Genomic DNA, 18,628 nt, shown 5'->3' with positions numbered 1-18,628 from the left:
TATATATATATATATATATATATATATATATATATATATCTCTATGGTGTACAGCATCACTGATTATAATGAGTTCTATAGTATTTTGTCACGCCACTCGCGTCCAGTGTAGACATGGTGTAACATTGGTTTTGCTTTGTTTCACAGAACTAATCATTGCCTGGGTTGCGTACGTATGTGTGGGGCAGAGCTATCAAAATAGGGGCGTGACCCTTTTGGGGTAGGGGCATGTTTGTTTTGGTGATTTCAAATGTCAACATTGGCTACCAGAAATCGCTTACCCCACCTTTAAGTTAAAATTAGAACTGTTTGATTTTAATTGTAGGTCTTTCTGGAGGTCTTATCTCATTTGTACTGTTGTGACGTAATTGCTTGAAGCATAGAAGCAGTATAAAAGTGCTTTAAATAATCTGGTCAGTCAATGTTACGATCTTTAAATAGTTCTTTAGTTTAGCCAGTTTGTATTATGGGATAAAGTTTTTTATTCCTTTTATTTAGCAAGGACACGTTAAATTGATCAAAAGCAGTGGTAAAGATATTTATAATGTTACAAAAGAATTCTACTTCAAATAAATGTGGTTCTTCTGAACTAGCTATTCATCAAAGAATATTGAAAATAAATACATTTTGCAATTATTTTAATATTTGTAATATTTATATTACAGAAAGATTTTTATATTCTCACCAAGGCTGCAAATAAATGCAATTTGTGCATAAATGCAAAATGCGCAATAACTTCTGAAAAATAGTATGGATAAAAAAAAAGAGAAAAATCTCTCACAATTCTGTCTATATGGTCTAATGTGTCTTTTTCTTTACTCTGTCTTTTCTTTCTACTGTTCTCTCTCGCACACACTTAGCCATGGCAGTTTGTTGATGAGCGCAGCAGATGTTGCAGTCAGGGTCCAGGGAGAATCAGTGGCAGCAGAAATGGTGGGCACTATTAAACTATTAGTTATGGAGAGGGTTTGACTCTCTCCCCCTCTCCATTTCCTTGATAAACCCCAGAGACAACACAGATAGAGGGAGAAAGCCTTCTGACTCATGCCTTTGGCTTGGAGATGCAACAAAGTAAAGATCTCCTTTTTTGTATACATAAGTACCCGCATTCACAAACACACGCCTGCATTTAACTAAATAAACCTCTCTACTACTGAGAACCTCTCTGCTGGTTTTCTCTCAAGATGAGACTGAATCCGAAGAATGAAATCATCACACCGGCTGCCACGTCTGCGTTCATATTAGAACAGCTCGCAATCTGTCGCCAAATGAAACTGGCATGGATGACACAAAGTGAGGGAGCGTGGGATGGAGAGATGGCTTGTAGGAAGCGGAGAGAGGAGCTTGGACTGATTGCTATTGGAATTCCCCAAGTAACTTTGAGTCCAATTTGATTTACACCAGAAAAGTCTGGCATCCAGAATGCCAGCCTTGTGTAAATGCCAATCAAGATTCATTCAGTATGATGAGAACTGATTTCAAGTCCAGTAGAAAGCCAGAGAGTGTGGATTTTACTCAAGATGGGCAGTGTTTTTATGGGACTGGAAATGAGGCAGTGAGGGATGAATATGTAGCCAGTTCTGTGGGTCTTGGGTTGCAACTTGTTTTATTTTATTTTATTTCAAAGTGAAGTCATAGATGGGATTCATCTTTAGTGATGGTGCCATAGTCAAATAGGAAGGGACTCACTTTACAGATGTATAAAAACACTGAAAATGAAACAAAAATGGACAGGGTGATAGAGGAAGGCAGTAAAGATAGTATAGCCTTAAATGATGTAAGAGGAAAGAGATTCAAGTCTTATAAAAAAGAGGGATGAAAAGCAAAAGTGTTTGTGGTTCATGAAAGGCTGGGTCCATTTGCGGTGCCTCTGGACAAGCTGAAGCAGCAGTCTGGACAGATTAGAAGAGCTATGAGTCTGAGGGCTGATGGGTATTTTTAGAGTGATTTAGAGTTCCTGACAATAATGATAAGACTGCGGTTCTACAGATTGAGAGAGAGAGAGAGAGAGTGAAATGCCACACAGCATCTCTCAACAATTTTCCACTCTTGAGATTATTTTTATTTGTGGGATAACCGTATTCTTGAAATATGAGCTGGAACTTTAAAAGGGTTGTTTAGTCTGTGCCAATAGCTTTGTGGACAGCATGCCGACATACAGCACAGTTGCGCTATGGGCGTCCCGAGTTCAAATCCCAACTCGAGGACCTCTCCCGATCATACCCCTCTTTCTCTTTCCCACTTCGCTTCCTGTCAGCTCTGATCTGTCTTATCATAATAAAGGCAAAAATGTCCAAAATAAATCTTTAAAAAATAAGTTGATTTGTGGAAAAATTTAATGTTAAACAGAAATACAAAAAATTATTGTATTAAAGATTTGGGGCCCTATCATACATTCGGTGCAATGCGGCGCCAGGCACGACTCGTGTTTTTTGCTAGTTTCAGCCCGACGCAGTTATCATTTTCACGTCCTGCACCATGTTGTTTAAATAGCAAATGCATATGCTCCCATTTGTGTGCTCGTGGGCATGCTGGTCTGAAAACGAGGTGTGTTCAAGCGCATTGTTGGCGCGTTGCTGTTTTGAGGCAACTGAAATAGACTGCGCCATTGACCAACTAAAACCTGGTCTAAAGTCAATGCAGTCATTTTTGTTATTTAAAGAGCTCGTTAGTAATATGCGCCTATAGGTGGGTCCACAACGCGCATGCACTCTGCTTATTACACAGAGGGACGCGCAGCACACAACCATGCCAAATATTACAATTTAAAGGATTATTATTGTGTAGGCTGTTTAATAAATCTGCATAAATGTCAACAATTCTGTGTTTTTCTGTCAATATGGGGTGCTGTGTGTACATTAATGAGGAAAAAAAATTAACTTAAATGATTTTAGCAAATGGCTGCAATATAACAAAGAGTGAAAAATTTAAGGGGGTCTGAATACTTTCCGTACCCACTGTAAATATGCCTACATGTCATAATAGATAGTCATCGCATGTATCAGAATTAGGCTACCTATTTGCTTGCACACAAGCAGCTCCGTTTCCTCTCTGGAGATGCGTTCAGTCTTTGTGCTTGCAAATTCCGCTGTGTAAATAGCAAATCCGCCATGGCACGAGCGCAACTGGCTCTTAAAGGGAATGGGAGATGAAACTCAGATTGGGTTATTGCACGTTATGCCCAAAACACACCCATTACTCATTAAAAGAATAGGGACAACCCTTTAAGACCATGCGCCGGGTGAGCCGACCGTCTTTCCCGTTGTTAAACTAGCAAAAGTGGATTCGGACACGGCCTAAGTGCACCTGCGCCTTGCGCTTCAGACCATGTGCTTAGATCGTTAAAATAGGGCCCAAAGTTTCAGCATATTTGCGGTAGCTGCCCTCTGTGCATTCTGATTCATACAGTGCCTTGCGAAAGTATTCGTTTTTTTACATTACATTTTGTTATGTTGCTGCCTTATGATAAACTTCTTTAAGTTACTTTTTTCCACATCAGTCTACACTCCATACACCATACTGACAAAGCAAAAACAGAATGCTCACAACTTCGTAAATTTATTAAAAATAAAAAACTGAAATAAGTACATTACATAAGCATATAACTAAATATTTAGCTGAAGCACCTTTACAGCCTCAAGTCTTTTTTTGTTTGATGCGACAAGCTTTGTTCATCAGCATTTTGCAATTATCTGCCATTCTTCACCTCACCTGTTCACCTCTCAAGCTCTGTCAGGTTGGATGGGGGCAGATGCACATTTTCAGGTTTCTCCAGAAATATTTGATTGGATTCAATCACAGGCTGTGGCTGGGCCACCCAAGGACATTCACACAGTTGTCTATAAGCCACTCTTGCTGTGTGCTTAGGGTGATTTGTCCTGTTGGAAGGTGAACCTTCTGCCCAGTCTGAGGTTCTGAATGCTCTGGACTGGGTTTTCATTAAGGCTATCTCTATATTTTGCTGCACTGAGTGTTTCTTCTACTCTAACGAGTCCCTCAGTCCCTGCTGAAAAACAGCCCCACAGCATTGAGGCTGCTGCTTTTTGGTATGGTACTCTGCAGGTGATGAGGAGAGCTGGTTTCCTTCAAACATGATGCTTAGAATTAAGGTTCATCAGACCAGAGAATCTTGTCCTTGTCTTGAGGGTCCTTTAAGTGCTTTTTTGTAAATTCCAAGTGTGTTTTCATGAGTTTTCATTAAAGAGAGGATTGAGTTTGGCCACACCGCCAAAAGAGTGGATTGGTGGAGTGTTGCAGCGATGTTTGTCCTTCTGTAGATTTCTCCTATCTCCACATATAATCATGGAGCTCAACTAGAGTGACCATCAGGTTCTAGGTCACCATGCTAACCAAAGCCCTTCTCCATCAATTGCTCAGTTTGGCCAGGAGGCCAGCTCTAGGAAGAGTCCTGGTTGTTTCAAACTTCTTCCATTAAGGGTAACAGAGACTACATGCTTCTGTGACCCTTCATTGAAGCAGAATTTTTTTCTGAACTCTTCCACAGATGTGTGGCTTGACGCCAACCTGTTTCTGAGCTCTACAGGCAGTTATTTTGACCTCAGGGCTTGTTTTTTTCTCTGATATGCATTATCAGCTGTTAGACCTTTTATTAAGACGTGTGCCTTTCCAAATCATACCCATTCAATTGAATTTGCCAGAGGTTAACTGCAAGCAAAATGAATGCTCCTGAGCTAAATTTCAACTGTCCCAGATATGCAAGATGCAATGGAATCATTTTACTTTTTTATTTGTAATAAATTTGCAAAGATGTTAAAAACCAGTTTTTTTGCTTGACAATTATGGTGTATGGAGTGTAGATTGTTGTGGGAAAAAACGAATTTAAAGCAGTTTAACATAAGGCAACAACAAAACTAAATGTAAAAAAAAATGAGTGCAAGGCACTATAGTAGTGATGTCTGAATCATTCATTTGAATCAGATCTTTTCCAATGAATCAGTTAGTCACAGATCAGTTAGTTCACAAATGATTCATTTCTTGGGTTCAACTCACGGACTCAATTTTCATTGAGATTATCAGTATATAGATTAAATGTTAAGTCTTTTATCTCATACTTAGCATCATAATTATTCCTTCAATGTCCTCTGGAAATATAAACAGTTCACTACTATTCAGAAGTTTGGTTATCTCTAAGATCTCTAAGATGTTTTTTAAAGGCTTTATATTTTTGTTCATAAATATAGTAAAAAATGTATGCTGTGAAATACTATTACAATTTAAAATATAAAAGTATCTATTTCAATATATCTTAAAAGGTAATTTATTACTATAGCGGAAAAGCTGCATTTAAAAATTTTAGTTTTAAAACGGTTTGTGCTGCTTAATATTTTTGTGAAAACAGTGATCGTTTTTTTTTCAGGATTGTTCGACGAACAAAGCTCAAAATAACAGCAGCTATTTGAAGAAAAAGAAATGTAGAAAGTGTAAATATTTTGTAACATTATAAACGTTCAATTATTATCAATTGAGTGCTTCCTTTCTGAATAAAATTAATTCCCTTCAAAAAAGAAAAAAATCTTACTTGACCCCCAAACTTTTAATTGAGCCATAGTGTTGCATTTAGTCTGTTTTCCTTCTTGTGCTCTGCTCTCTAGCTTTACACTAATTCAGATTTATATTGCTTGCATCAGACTGACCCGATTATGTAACCATAAGTTTGTCTACTTTTTAATTACTGTGGTGCATATGTATTCAGTAAATATTCATATCTACATCCTCTCCGCAGGTAATTCCCAGATGGGGGCCACTATAGTAGACGCCCTGGATACCCTTTACATAATGGGCCTCCACGATGAGTTTAAGGATGCCCAGGAGTGGATCGAGCAAAACTTGGATTTCAGTGTGGTAAGTGGCCAAGACTCGGACATGAACACACATACACACACACACGCACATGCTTACCAACAACACTTGTCTTTGTCGGTTTGGAGGCAAAGCACGTCTGTTTTTGTTTGCAGACAGTGTTATATCTCAGGACTCTTGTTATTTCACAGTGGTAAGCTGTATACTTTGGCAGCCAGCTGACACAGCTGTATTAACAGTCATTCAACACCCCGTGACCCCTCAAAGACTTCAGTCCTCAGCGTGTGTGCATCTTTCAGGTTTTGATCAGATTGTGGTGGCACTCTGTGGAAAACGTGTTGAGTTGATGTGACACATCACTGTATCCAGGAGACAAGACTGGCGCCATGGAAACAATGTGAACTGCTCTGCCTCCGGAATTAGCCAGTGATGTTGAGGAAAAAATGGCAGACAAAAGAGACGTCAAAGAGAATGAAGCGGGGGCCGGCGAGTGGCCCCAGGGGCCTAGGCTTGCCGCGATAGACGGTGCTGACGGTGGTACCGGTGTTAAGCCGCAACACCGTCACCTGCTCACCGCGGCACCGACCCCCACCGTCGTTTAGATTTTTTTATAGTAATAGAAATAATTTAGTTCAGTAAAAGAACAGACACTACAATTAAAAACTGAATGCGGCTGCTCAATGCAGCGTGCCATACGACAGTCACATCACATATCAGATTTCATTTATCCAGTGAGGAGAGTGAGTCGAGCTGACTGACAAGAAGAGTGAGGTGAGACAGACAAGACGATCGCGGATGATTTAGTTTCGAAACGAGATGCAAAAGTGCCTGTTTGGCAATATTTTGGATTTTGAAAAGCCTGTTGACTTTTGCCGTTTATCTAAGGTGATTTTGGAAGGTTTTTTTTAAACAATCGTTTCTTATTTAATTGGTTCCACATTGTTTGCTGATTTTTACTTTATTTAAACTGTGTCATTTATTTATTTTATTTGACATCAAGGTGTAGGCCTATGCCTCCAAGCTTTCTTACTCGTTTTGCTAATAAACATTCTACGTTTCTTATTTATTTGTTTATATTATACATGTTTACTTAGCCTATTTACAGTTTTGTATACCTATTTAAACTTTATGTAAGTTGTTTGTTATTTTATACTAGGCATAGCCTGCCATATAGCATGGTGTATTTTTATTTATTTTGTTAATAAAAGTTCTATGTTTTATATATAGGCTAAAGTGAGTTTGACGTTGTATTTTGTTGTTGCATTCAAGCAATTGACGCCTAACTGCCACTAATTCGAAAGTGAAGGTAAAATGCGCACGGCGCTTTTAAGCTATCTAAAAGAGAAGGAAAGCGAAGAAAAGAAGGAAAATTCAAACGAACTAAAAACGAACAATTGCGTTACGCTGAATTGCCGCGATTTGAAAGTAAAATGTGCACGGTGCTTTTACAAGCTATTTAAAAGCGAAGGAAAGTGAGGAAAAGAGGGAACGCCCCCGCCCCCACGGTGATACCGGTATTACCGGTGTTGTCACACGTCGATTAACCGGTGGGAGAATTTCCTCACCGTCACAACCCTACAGGGGCCCCGTGTCTCCTGCTCTCCTTCTCTGTCTGCATTCACATCCTGACCCATTAATGGGATTTATCCAGTTTCTCTCCCTATCAGTTGTTTTTCCGGCTTCTCCTCCATCAGATATGGAGAACCTGTATGGTTCTCTTGGCTTTATCATTTCTCTGGTGTCTGCGTGTTGTGTGATTTTTCTCCTGTCTCCCTTCTGCCACCTTTCTTTGAACAGATCTGGTGGACTCTCAGCGTCTGAAGTCTCCTCTGCGTGTTTAGTTCATCTTTTTGGTTTTCCAGCAGTGACCTAATTTCTTCTCTCTCCCCATCCTCACTGTTACTTTTGGACAAGTATATCTTGCAAAGCATGTGCACTCTGAAGGATGACTCACGTTTGAACCATTGGGTCTGGCCGCTGAGGGTGTTGGAAGGATTTTTGGAGAGGGCAATAAACTGCACAGCATAAGCGAGCGAGGAAGGGAAGCGTGTGCAAAACCCTGTGTTTTTTAAATATTACGTAGCATCAACATTGAAGAATGTTTCTTGGACACCAAATGATCATATTAGAATGATTTCTGAATGATCATGTTACACTGAAGACTGTATGAATGGCTGCTGAAAAGTGAGCTTTGTCATAACAGGAATAAATTACATTTTAAATGTGTACTCAGCTTTTCAAAAGTTTTGGGATCAGTAAGATTTTTTGTTTTTTAATGCAGTCTCTTAGGCTCATCAAGTCTGTATTTATTTGATCAAAATACAGAAAAAACAGTAATATTGTGAAATTTCTACTATTGGGTTCCTATTTTAATATACTTTTAAATATAGTTTATTTCTGCGACACAGCGCTGAATTTTCATCTGCTATTTCTCCAGTCTTCAGTGTCACTTGATCCTTCAGAAATCAGTCTAATATGCCGATTTATTATCAGTGTTGAAACTGTTGTGCTGCTTGTGCTTTAATATTTCCTTGGAGCCTGTGATACTTTTTTCTTTGATTCTTTGATGAATAAAAAGTTAAAAAGCATTTATTCAAAATACATATTTTTTCTAACAATCTAAGTCTTTACTATCACTTTTTATCCATTTAACACATCCTTGCTGAATAAAAGCAGGGCTTGCAAAATCGCTAGCCCGACGTCCCGGGGCTATTGTGTTTTCCAGTCGGGCTACCAAAATGAATGGCCACTCTGCCCGACGGGCTAACTTACCTTAGATGCAGATCTCCCGTGGGTCCTTAAAAACTCCTAAAGTGAGTGTTGTATCAAACTTAAGGACATAAAAAGTTTGGAATATGTTAAATGGTATAAGAAATGTCTTAATTATAATTTCAAGAGGTCTTACAGTTGGGCACGGAAAGACGAGAGTCGCGATATGGCTGGATTAAACTTCAAAAGGCAATGATGTCATTGAATAAATATGAGCGCTGCAGTTTCCCGTCAAAACCATAACGCGGCGCAGATGTCTTTATTTGAGTGTATCTGAAGGGAACCGACTGTCATCAGAAATGTGTCGTTGGCATTTGAATTTCATTTTACCTATGATTCCTGATAAAGCAGAGTTTATGAGCGCGGAGCAGTGTTGCCAGATTGGAAATGTCCAATGTTGGCTTTCTTAACGCACTCTGAGGTGTGTACGTACGCATTTAGAGTGTCTGTAATGAGCCGATTTCGTGTATGAATATAGAAGCCCTATGACTACAACTTCCATCATTTGAATTGTCATACAATTATGAAATGATCGTACATTATGGAATTTTTTTCATTATTGATCATACAGAGGTCAAAATTATCGTACAAATACGATCATTATTGTACGTCTGGCAACACTGGCAGGAGCTGCTTTGTGTGAAGCCGTTACCGGGGAAACCGCAATATTTCAGCACTCCTAAAGCGCCACCTCGTGGCAGAGAATGAATTTGCATTTCCAATAAGCCTTTCTTGCTGTTTATGGTCAGATCAATGCAAATATCAACTCATGATTTTACGCAGCAAACACATAGATTTGTAAATGAGAAAGAAGTTAATGTGCCTTCTAAAAATCTAAACAATTAAGACAGTAAGACAGTAATATTTATATATTATATTTTATATTTTTAAATTGACAATTTATATACTTGATTTATCCCTTTTCATAAAAAATTGTCTAAAGGCTGAAATGCTGTTGTATAAGATTTTTGTTTTTGTGAAAACCTGTATTTGAACTGTAAATCATGTAATTTTATGGCTCAATACTGCATGTTACCATAGACATTGTCCAACTCCACTCAGACTGTTCATTTTACTTGTGCAGCTCTTAAAATGGGTCATAAATTGCCTTAAATTTATTTCAAAAAATTCTGCAGATACCCTGTAAATAGTGAAATAAAATTCCTTCCTTCATATTTGTTATTTGTGTATTGAAAATATTTCTGATTGACATTTAAACTCCTATTTGATTTTCTATATTTAAAAAAAAAAGGTATTTTTTTTATTTGGGCTAGTTAAATAAATTTTCGGGCTACCAAAATCTGAAGAGTACCTGCCCAAAGGGCTACCAGGGATTTTGAAATTTTGCGAGCCCTGAAAAGTATTCATTTCTTAAAAAAAAAAAAAAAAAAGAAAGAAAATATGTACTGGCCACAAAACTATGAGTAATATTGTAACTCACAATTTCTATTTTTAATAATCATCTTTATTTATTCAAGAATCCTGAAAAAAGTATCACAGGTCTCAAACCAGAGTGAAAAATTTAAAGGGGTCTGAATACTTGCCGTACCCACTGTATATAGCCACTATTTTAAATTGCAAACTTTTGAATGGTACTGAATGCAAAACTTCATTAACCAAGATTAATAAATACTTTAAAAGGTAATTGTTTATTATTGCATTATTTGGGAATTTAGTAATGTTTATATTAATTACCATATATTAAAGTGCTGCCCATCATTTTATAATAAAATAAAATTTAATAGTTCACCCCCCCAAAAAAATAACAGTCACTTACAGTCCTGACCGTTTCATCTGTTTTTGTCTATATAATGAAAATCAATGGGGTTCAAACCATCTGATTGGACCCCTGTTGACTTTCATTATATCTACAAAAAGTTGCTGAGACATTTTAAAATACCATCTTTTGTGTTCCACAGACGAAATGCACCTCTCTCTCTCTCTCTCTCTCTCTCTCTCTGTGTGTGTGTGTTTCGGTTGTTATGATGGATGAGGCTTTCTGCCATCAGCATTAATCGCAGCTGTTAAACCAAAAACTGAATTAATAGACCTTGGTCAGGGAACGGTCATATCTGAATTAATCTGGTGCACGTTCACTTTTGTCAAATTTAATAGACATACTAAATGAATGCTAAATGGAAGGGGTTGGTTAAAGCATGTTCTTGTCTTATCAAATTAGTGTAAAACCTAGTCGATATAAGACGCTTTAGCAGCGTTATGTTCAGAACTGGAAAACCTGCTTTTATTTCGTAAGCGGTATACAAAAACAGGTGCTGTTTTTAGGTGCTGAGGATTATGGGATTGTGACGGGGCTAAAACAGGATTTCAGGAGTTCGTACAACCATACCATTGAACTTCTCTGTGTTCCGTTTTTTTTCGGCATTAGTTGAATTAGTTCCTTTGCTATACGAGACTTGAAGGTAGGTGTGTGTGTGTGTGTGAATTGCTGCTGTTTGTGGTGTGATCTTTGTGCGAGTGGAAAACTGTTTCATGGTAATTTTCTCTAAATAAAGGTTGAAGCTGACAAGATGGATGTTGATGATACAAACACACACGCAATCTGCTCCAGCATTCATTTCAGTGTCACTGAGGGATTATTGTATCAGCTTTGATGTAGATTTGAAGTTCATTTGGGAGCTTTGCATGGCTGTTATGCCATTCCATGCACATATAATAAATTATATACAGTGCAACAGTTATGTGCTGAAAGTAAAAATCACTTTCATTTTATTCAGAAATTGAACAGCACTTTTCTTCTTACAATGTCAAACCGATTATATATTCTATTTGATTTGCATTAAACCTCAAATATATTGTATTTTGTAAATGTGTAGGGTCAGTTAGATTTTTTTTTAACCTAGTGAATACTTCTGTTCAGCAAGGATGCGTTTATTCTATTTTGATTCTATTCACCAAAGAATCCTGGAAAAAATTTCAGTTTTAAGCAATATTAAGCAATGAATCAATTAAGCAGAACAATTAACACTGGTAAAAAGAAGAAAGATTTCTTGAGCACCAAATCAGCGTATTAGAATGATTTCTGAAGAACCATGTGACACTGAAGACTAGAGTCATTTTTAACCTTTTTTAAATGTTTATTTTAATTATTCCCCCCAAATAAAAGTTTCTTACTATTGGTTTGATTTAGATGCTTTTTAAAAGATTTTTAGAATTTCCTAAAAACAGAAAAAATGCTTAGGGAACCAAGGACCCTAAAAAAGTAGGCTATCACTGTTCTGCTTATACTCTTTCTCATTTTTCCCTCTGTTTCTACAGAATGCAGAAGTATCTGTCTTTGAGGTCAACATTCGCTTCATTGGAGGGCTTCTGGCTGCATACTACCTCTCTGGACAGGAGGTACGCTATCATTGCTTATTGATTTTTGCAAGTTTGTGTGCATGCTTCCTTTCTGTCTGCGCTGTTCAGTGTCATAGTTATTTCAGACGATGGAAGTTTGTGCAGGCCACCACATAGATGAAGATCTGGACAGAGGGAGAGTTTATCTTAGGGCAGTGCTGTTGGCTCAGAGAAATAAGAACAGTTTTTTCAGGGGAAATAAATGTCCCTCTCTCAAGCCCATGTTAATTAACGCTTCCCTTCTGTCTTATCTGCCCATGGACATTAATGGAGAAGGGCACAAATAGTCTCTCTCTCTTTTCCCTCATCACTGTGCAGCGTATCTATGCCGCTGCATATCACAGTGTTCTCCTCCTTTTAGTCTGAAGGTGAAAATGCAAAGGAATTAAACTGCAGCCATGCGGCACAACCACATCGCCGCTCCGCACACTTCATTAGATGAGTTTAGATACTGGACGTGGAACTCGCCACACTTGCATACAAAGTCATCACACTCGTCTGTCCCCTGCCTGCCTGCCTCTCTGTCCCAAGTGAACTTTTGTTCCTTCAGTACAGTGTTTTGAGATGTCTGGGAGTCAGGCCTCAGTCACCAGTACAGTCACACTTTGTTCATCTGAGTGTTTTCTGCATATGTGCTGTCATAGACATGCAGTACAGCATGGGCTGAATTTTGGAGGCAGAGTGTCCAATTTAGCAGTGCTTGTATTGCCAGTGGCAAACATGGAGAGAAGTGATTACATTAATTGAATTGTTTCAGGAATCATTAAATAACATCTGGATTAACTGTGCATTTATATCTTGTAATTACATCTAGTCACCAAAAGGACCGTAGTATGCTGTGGAGGGCTGTATCCAAAATGTGCCCAAATCTGAGCAACAACGTTTACAGAGATTTCCTTTACGGAAATCAGAATCAAAGCAAGCATTTATGTTACAAGAGACACTGAAATGTTGGTATAGCTTAAACACAGAGGAGAGACCGACAACACACACAGCTTTGGGTTCAGATGGTTTCATTTAGCCCCCATGTAGTTAAAAAAACAAATAAATGCTCAGCCATTTGCATCTGTACTCTGCGTCGAAAATATATGAATGTGCTGTTGCTACTCTAATAACTTTTAAGGCTTATTTTGCTGCGTTTATATGAGCCTTTTGATGGATTGCATCAAGGCGCTGTAAAAACGGGTTACTCTCGCTAAGTGAATAAATCGCATTTGTGCTGAACTCTTACAAAGCAAAAACAAACGCTTTCCTTCGATCCATGAACGTGCGTCTCTCACTTAATGTATGCAATCTCACAGTCTTTAAACCCGTAAGACGAAAATGGTGCAAAAAGCTCAAAATTTACCAGTTTTCTCCAAGCATTCAAATTAACGGCTGCTAACATTGTCTCCTATGATGTGCAACACAAACACCTCTGCTAAAATCTCAGAAGTAGCTTGGTGCTTCATGACCCTTTAATTCTGTACAGCAGTATTTGAGTAATTTCTTTGTAAATATGCACAATATATCAGTACTATATTGTTTATTGGCAGATATTAGAGAATTTTTATATTCATCATTATCAATCAATATTGTATATTTAATTATGCTGCTCGTTTCCCCTGTTTTACATGTAGATCACATTTGCCTTCAGCTGTCGCTCACTTAAACTTCATCTTCAAAAGCACTAATAATTTAAAATAACACTGTTAAAAGTAATCTTTAGCAAGCTCGAAATTAATCTTCAATTTTCATACTGTACTTTACAATGTTGTGATGCATAAATTCACTTGTAGAAATTAAAATTATTAATATTAGTTGGTAGTATTTCATTCTTAATCTAATAATTCAGAAAAAATGATATTTGTTAGTTATCGGTAACACACCCCCAAAAAATTATCTGGTGGTTATTATTATCACCCAGAACCACCTTTTACTTCAGAGCTTTAATTCCTTACAGTAGTTTGAGTTAATTTTTTTATATAGATGTGCATACACTCATGGTAGATTTCAGCATTATTGGAACCGAAGCATCTTTCTCCACTGACGGCTATTCAAAAGCTGAATGCCCATGAGCAAAGATGGCAGATTTGAAATTGCTTTCTTCCAGGGGATCATGCGACTGCAGCAGTTGCCATTGAGATGTATAGGGATGCTAATGAAAAACTTTCTCCAGGGATTATACTCTTGGTATAGGCAGAGTTCTCTATATATGTCCCCTATATGCAGTGGAGGCAGCATGGAGCAGAGGGTAGAAGCACTGACTGAATGCAGTGTCATAGATTGAAAAGCCATGCCTCTTTAATAAGAGTTTTTTGATCAGGCATGATGGAGTAAGCCGATGGGGGTGGAGGGAATGAAAGAGGGTCCAGAGTAGAGAGAGTTGTGTACTGAATCTGATGTGCGGCTGGTTTTTTTAGAGAAGAAGAGCATCTGATCTGAAGAAGACCGAGGACTCCATACTTTTATCAGCTCTGGAGGTTATCTCTTCTGTGCAAGACCACATCCTCCATTCCTTCTCTCTCTCTCTCTCTCTCTCTCTCTCTCTCTCTCTCTCTCTGTCAGCTGGCTCTAGCAGTTCAGTGATGGATGATGTTTACTCTTCTGTCCCTCTGTCCTTTCCTTCCTCTGTCTTTTGGTCCTCGTCTTCTATTTTATCCTTTCCTTTCATCTCTCTTTCTCAGTCTTCCTCCCTTGTTCTTCAGATCTCTCACCCCTGCATGTCTTGACAGTATTGTTTCATGATGGCAGTGAAGAGATGAATTTAGATCTAAAGGAGCAAGGGGCCAGGGTTTGGAGTATGCACACTTAAGTCTGCTTCTTCATTGACAGCAAGTAGTTTTTAGTATAGTTATATTCAACTCAGGCTTGCTACATTTCTGCTAAACTTCTAAAAATGTATCTATACATACAGTTCACATAAGTTTTCATCTGAAATAAATGCTAGTGAATAAACACAACTTGAACTGCTCAAGCAAGTTATGATTACATGTGAGATTTATGATTAATAAAGACTTAAACAACATGTGGTTCCTTATACAGTACTATGTTATGACTTTAAAACACTTGTAGCATAGTTTAGGATTTGTAAACGAATACATTTTGTCTTTTGGATAATGTATTAGTAGTAGTAGTAGTATTTGTGAACAACACAGAAAGCTGCGATCCCAATGGCCAATACTAACGGATAGCTTTCTTTATGGCCCTTTCTCAGACAGCATCCTCCACGTCTACAGTTTCGTGATGTAATGATGATTTGAGGTATTAGGGGGTTGAGAATGAAAAGAGTTTAATAAAGCAGTCCACTCAGCAACCTGTTTTCATTGGAGAGATGATGACAGATGAAGGAATGTGGCGTGTACTTATCTGGAATGTTTTTCTTTGCATTCTTGCAATGTTTTATTTTTTCTTATTTTCATCATATTTAATGTCCTAAATTGGCCTTCGCATAGTTGCAAGGCACCGTTATCTAATATGAATTAATTATTATTATTATTAGGTAAATAATTTGTCTGTTTTGTAGTTTTGATTACATGGTTTAGTTTACCGTTCGATATTTGATGTTTTATGTAAGGCCAAGCAAATAGAAGCACTTGTTCCCCTTTATGGTCATAAAAAGTGACTGGCTCAATAACTGTTTTGAATAACTCTTTCTAAATACTTCCTGGAATATGTATTTTTATAGTTTTTTTCCCCCCATTTGGTGGTTAAGACCCTCATAGCATCTTCCAGGTACCTCACCAGCAAGCCAGCAATTTTGGATAAATTACTTGTAGATCTCACATCTAACAGTAATTTTCCAGAGGATCTAGACAGCACTTTTCTTCCTTTCTTTCAAAGACGATTGCAGATTCTTTCTGCGAAAATCAAATATAGTTTCTTTACCTTTTGCTCCTGCGGATGCTCAGACGTTCTGGGATTCTTTGTGAGATGTTTCAATGACTGTATGTTTGACAGCCCAATTACTGTATGAATCAGTAGATTTCGCCAAACACAGTGCTGACGGAGGCTTTATTTCTTAAGATTCCTTCAAGCCAAATAGGATCATAGGCTGTAAGTGAACAACACGGGCAAATATTTGTTCTTTGTCTTGATTTGCTCATTTATTACAGCAGAGATGGTGTGAGGAAATGGTGTTTACTCCAGGCATTATGCAGCAGTTAGCGTTCTCTTTCTCCCTCTCCCCATCACTCTCTGCTGATGCGCTGTCCTGTGGTTGTATATCCTTCACAGTGGTAGAGAATATGCGGTGTCACATTAGGGAACAGCACACTCTTCTGTTGTCAAACACGGATCTCATCAAAGACAGAAGAGAACCGCAGCCCCGGGCCCAGCGGAGACTAGATAAGGACAGAGATTTAAGAAGGGATTTGATGGATGAGAAAATGTTTGTCAGCGTCTCATCTGCGTGTTTGATGTGCTGCAGACTTTGGACATGCCATCGCCTATCGAATCTCCTCTTCAAATACAAATAACTGGCCTTTCTAGACTGACATTTCCTTATAAAACTATCTGGTTTTCCAGCCCTTGGTTTGTAGCTGTATTGTACGAGTGTGTCCAAAACACTCTGGAAATTGCCAGAAAGATCTTTAACAAATAGCTTTTGCAGTTTTGTGAGCTGTTATGTTAACATCATTGAGCGCCTAACAAGTGGTTATATAAGGATATGTTGGCTTTAAACATCAAGACCACCGGTGTTGGTGTTTATTTTGACATCCCAGCTGTGGTTTTGTTTGCAACACTCATCAGTGTAAAATGAGACACACCGTATGCTGGGCCAGCTGAGAACTGAGACTAAATAATTGGTCAGTCTCACGGAAAAAAAGAAAAAAAAACATTACTTAATCCCAAAATCAAACCCAAGGGGGAAAATAGATTGTGTTCTTCGTAAAAGTACATTTTACCAACATCTCGTTACTGTAATGGGGGGAAAAATATTACCTGTCTCATTACCTGTAATGTTTAAGAAGTTATAAAAAAATTTTTTTTACATAATTGTTGTACTGTTGTTGTTTTTTTGCTAATTTTTTTAAATAATATTTTATTCAATAGTAAGAGTCTAATGAGAATCACCAGTAATGGGAATTATAAAAATGGTAATAAATTAGCTATTCTAATGCATCACAGTAATGAGAATTAGGTGTGCTTAATTCTTTTTCAGTACTGTAGTATTGTAATACATTTTGTCTAGATGCAATAATTTTATTAAAACACATTAAATTGAGTAAAATACCATCATCTTTTTGTGCAGTTTTAGTTTACAAAAATCAAAAAAGCAACATTTTAGGCTCTACAGACTTCACTTAAATTCACAATAAAATACCATATTTCATTAACTGATATAATGTTAATAAACCAACATTTTGAAGTACTAATATCTGTTTTGAACCATTGTAATGCACTGATAACCACTAAACACTGGTGGTGATGAGAGAGTCACATACCAAAGCTCATCACAAACTATTTATATATAGAATGTGCACAGAGTCATTCACACAAACACTAAACCCCATCATACTGATCATCATACGTAACACACATGATACTGCAATAAACATTAATTTAACAACATTAGATGTAAGATTTAACCCTAGTGTACACAACTGATAAGAAAAAAAACTAAGAAACATGTTATTTCAACAAAAAAAAATCAAATATGAAGTGTCATGCAGGGAATTCTGGGAGTGTCACTTTACGGTTTTTCGCTGTAAATTATACAGTGACTTTTTCTTTTTCACTTCCAAAAACCGTATTTTTAAAAGCATTTTACTGTAAAATCCCATTAAATGTAATTACATTTATTCACCGAATATAATATGGAAGCTTGCTGTTAACCAGTTAACAGGTTTTTACTGTAGCATTTTTACATTATTTACAGTCTTTTACTGTTAAAATCAAAAAAATTTACAGTGTAGGCTTAAATGTGACCCTGGACCACAAAACCAGTCATAAGGGTCAATTTTTCAAAATTGAGATCATCTGAAAGCTGAATAAATAAGGATCAATTTGTTATGATAGGACAATATTTGGCCTAGATACAACTATTTGAAAATCTGGAATCTGAGGGTGCAAAGAAATCAAAATACTGAGAAAATCGCCTTTAAAGCTGTCCAAATGAAGTTCTTAGCAATGCATATTTCTAAACAAAAATTAAGTTTTGATATATTTATTGTAGGAAATTTACAAAATATCTTCATGGAACATGATCTTTACTTACCGTATTGACCCGAATATAAGACGATGTTTTTTTCTTGGAAATACATCTGAAAAAACTTGGTTGTTTTATATTCAGGGTCTAGACTTTGACATGTCAATAATACACCCACAACACTAGGTGGCGCCAAATACGCATAAAACGAGTGTGCCATGAAATACGTAATGTAATGCGTGTCGTAAAGATCGCGAGTAAAAACAAAAGAAAAAGAAAAGCTTACAGCTGCATGAGTCGTGACTGTCACGTTAGCCTGATGGGACCAAACTCCCTTTGTGGTTTTAAAATGTAAGACAGTACCCAGATTGGAAGACTACAGTAACTACATTTAACTTCTACTGTTAATAAGATTTTGGTAGGCTACTATTAGATGGATAGCCTAAATGTCCTAATTCAGATGGGCTACCTGTTTTTTTTAGTTTTTTTAATGGTATATCAAAAAGTGAATATTTTTTAAATGTGATTGTTGGTACATTTTACCAGTTTTTA

At 37.3% G+C, this 18,628-nt stretch overlaps 1 protein-coding gene across 1 annotated transcript in view; it reads left to right on the top strand.

Annotated features, from left to right (window-relative positions):
- Nucleotides 1-18,628, top strand: part of LOC107569377 (mannosyl-oligosaccharide 1,2-alpha-mannosidase IB) — a 56,602-nt gene that overhangs the window by 13,314 nt on the left and 24,660 nt on the right. Inside the window, exons 2-3 of the mRNA XM_016255457.1 lie at nt 5,744-5,862; nt 11,866-11,946. Of these exons, the coding sequence (XP_016110943.1) occupies nt 5,744-5,862; nt 11,866-11,946 (200 nt within the window). The remainder of the gene's footprint in view (nt 1-5,743; nt 5,863-11,865; nt 11,947-18,628) is intronic.

This window comes from Sinocyclocheilus grahami, unplaced genomic scaffold (genome assembly GCF_001515645.1).
Source record: "Sinocyclocheilus grahami isolate Dianchi unplaced genomic scaffold, SAMN03320097.WGS_v1.1 scaffold28.1, whole genome shotgun sequence".
Classification (NCBI taxonomy): domain Eukaryota; kingdom Metazoa; phylum Chordata; class Actinopteri; order Cypriniformes; family Cyprinidae; genus Sinocyclocheilus; species Sinocyclocheilus grahami.
Note: the sequence above shows the minus strand (reverse complement) of the source record. Positions and strands in the feature narration are given on the sequence as shown.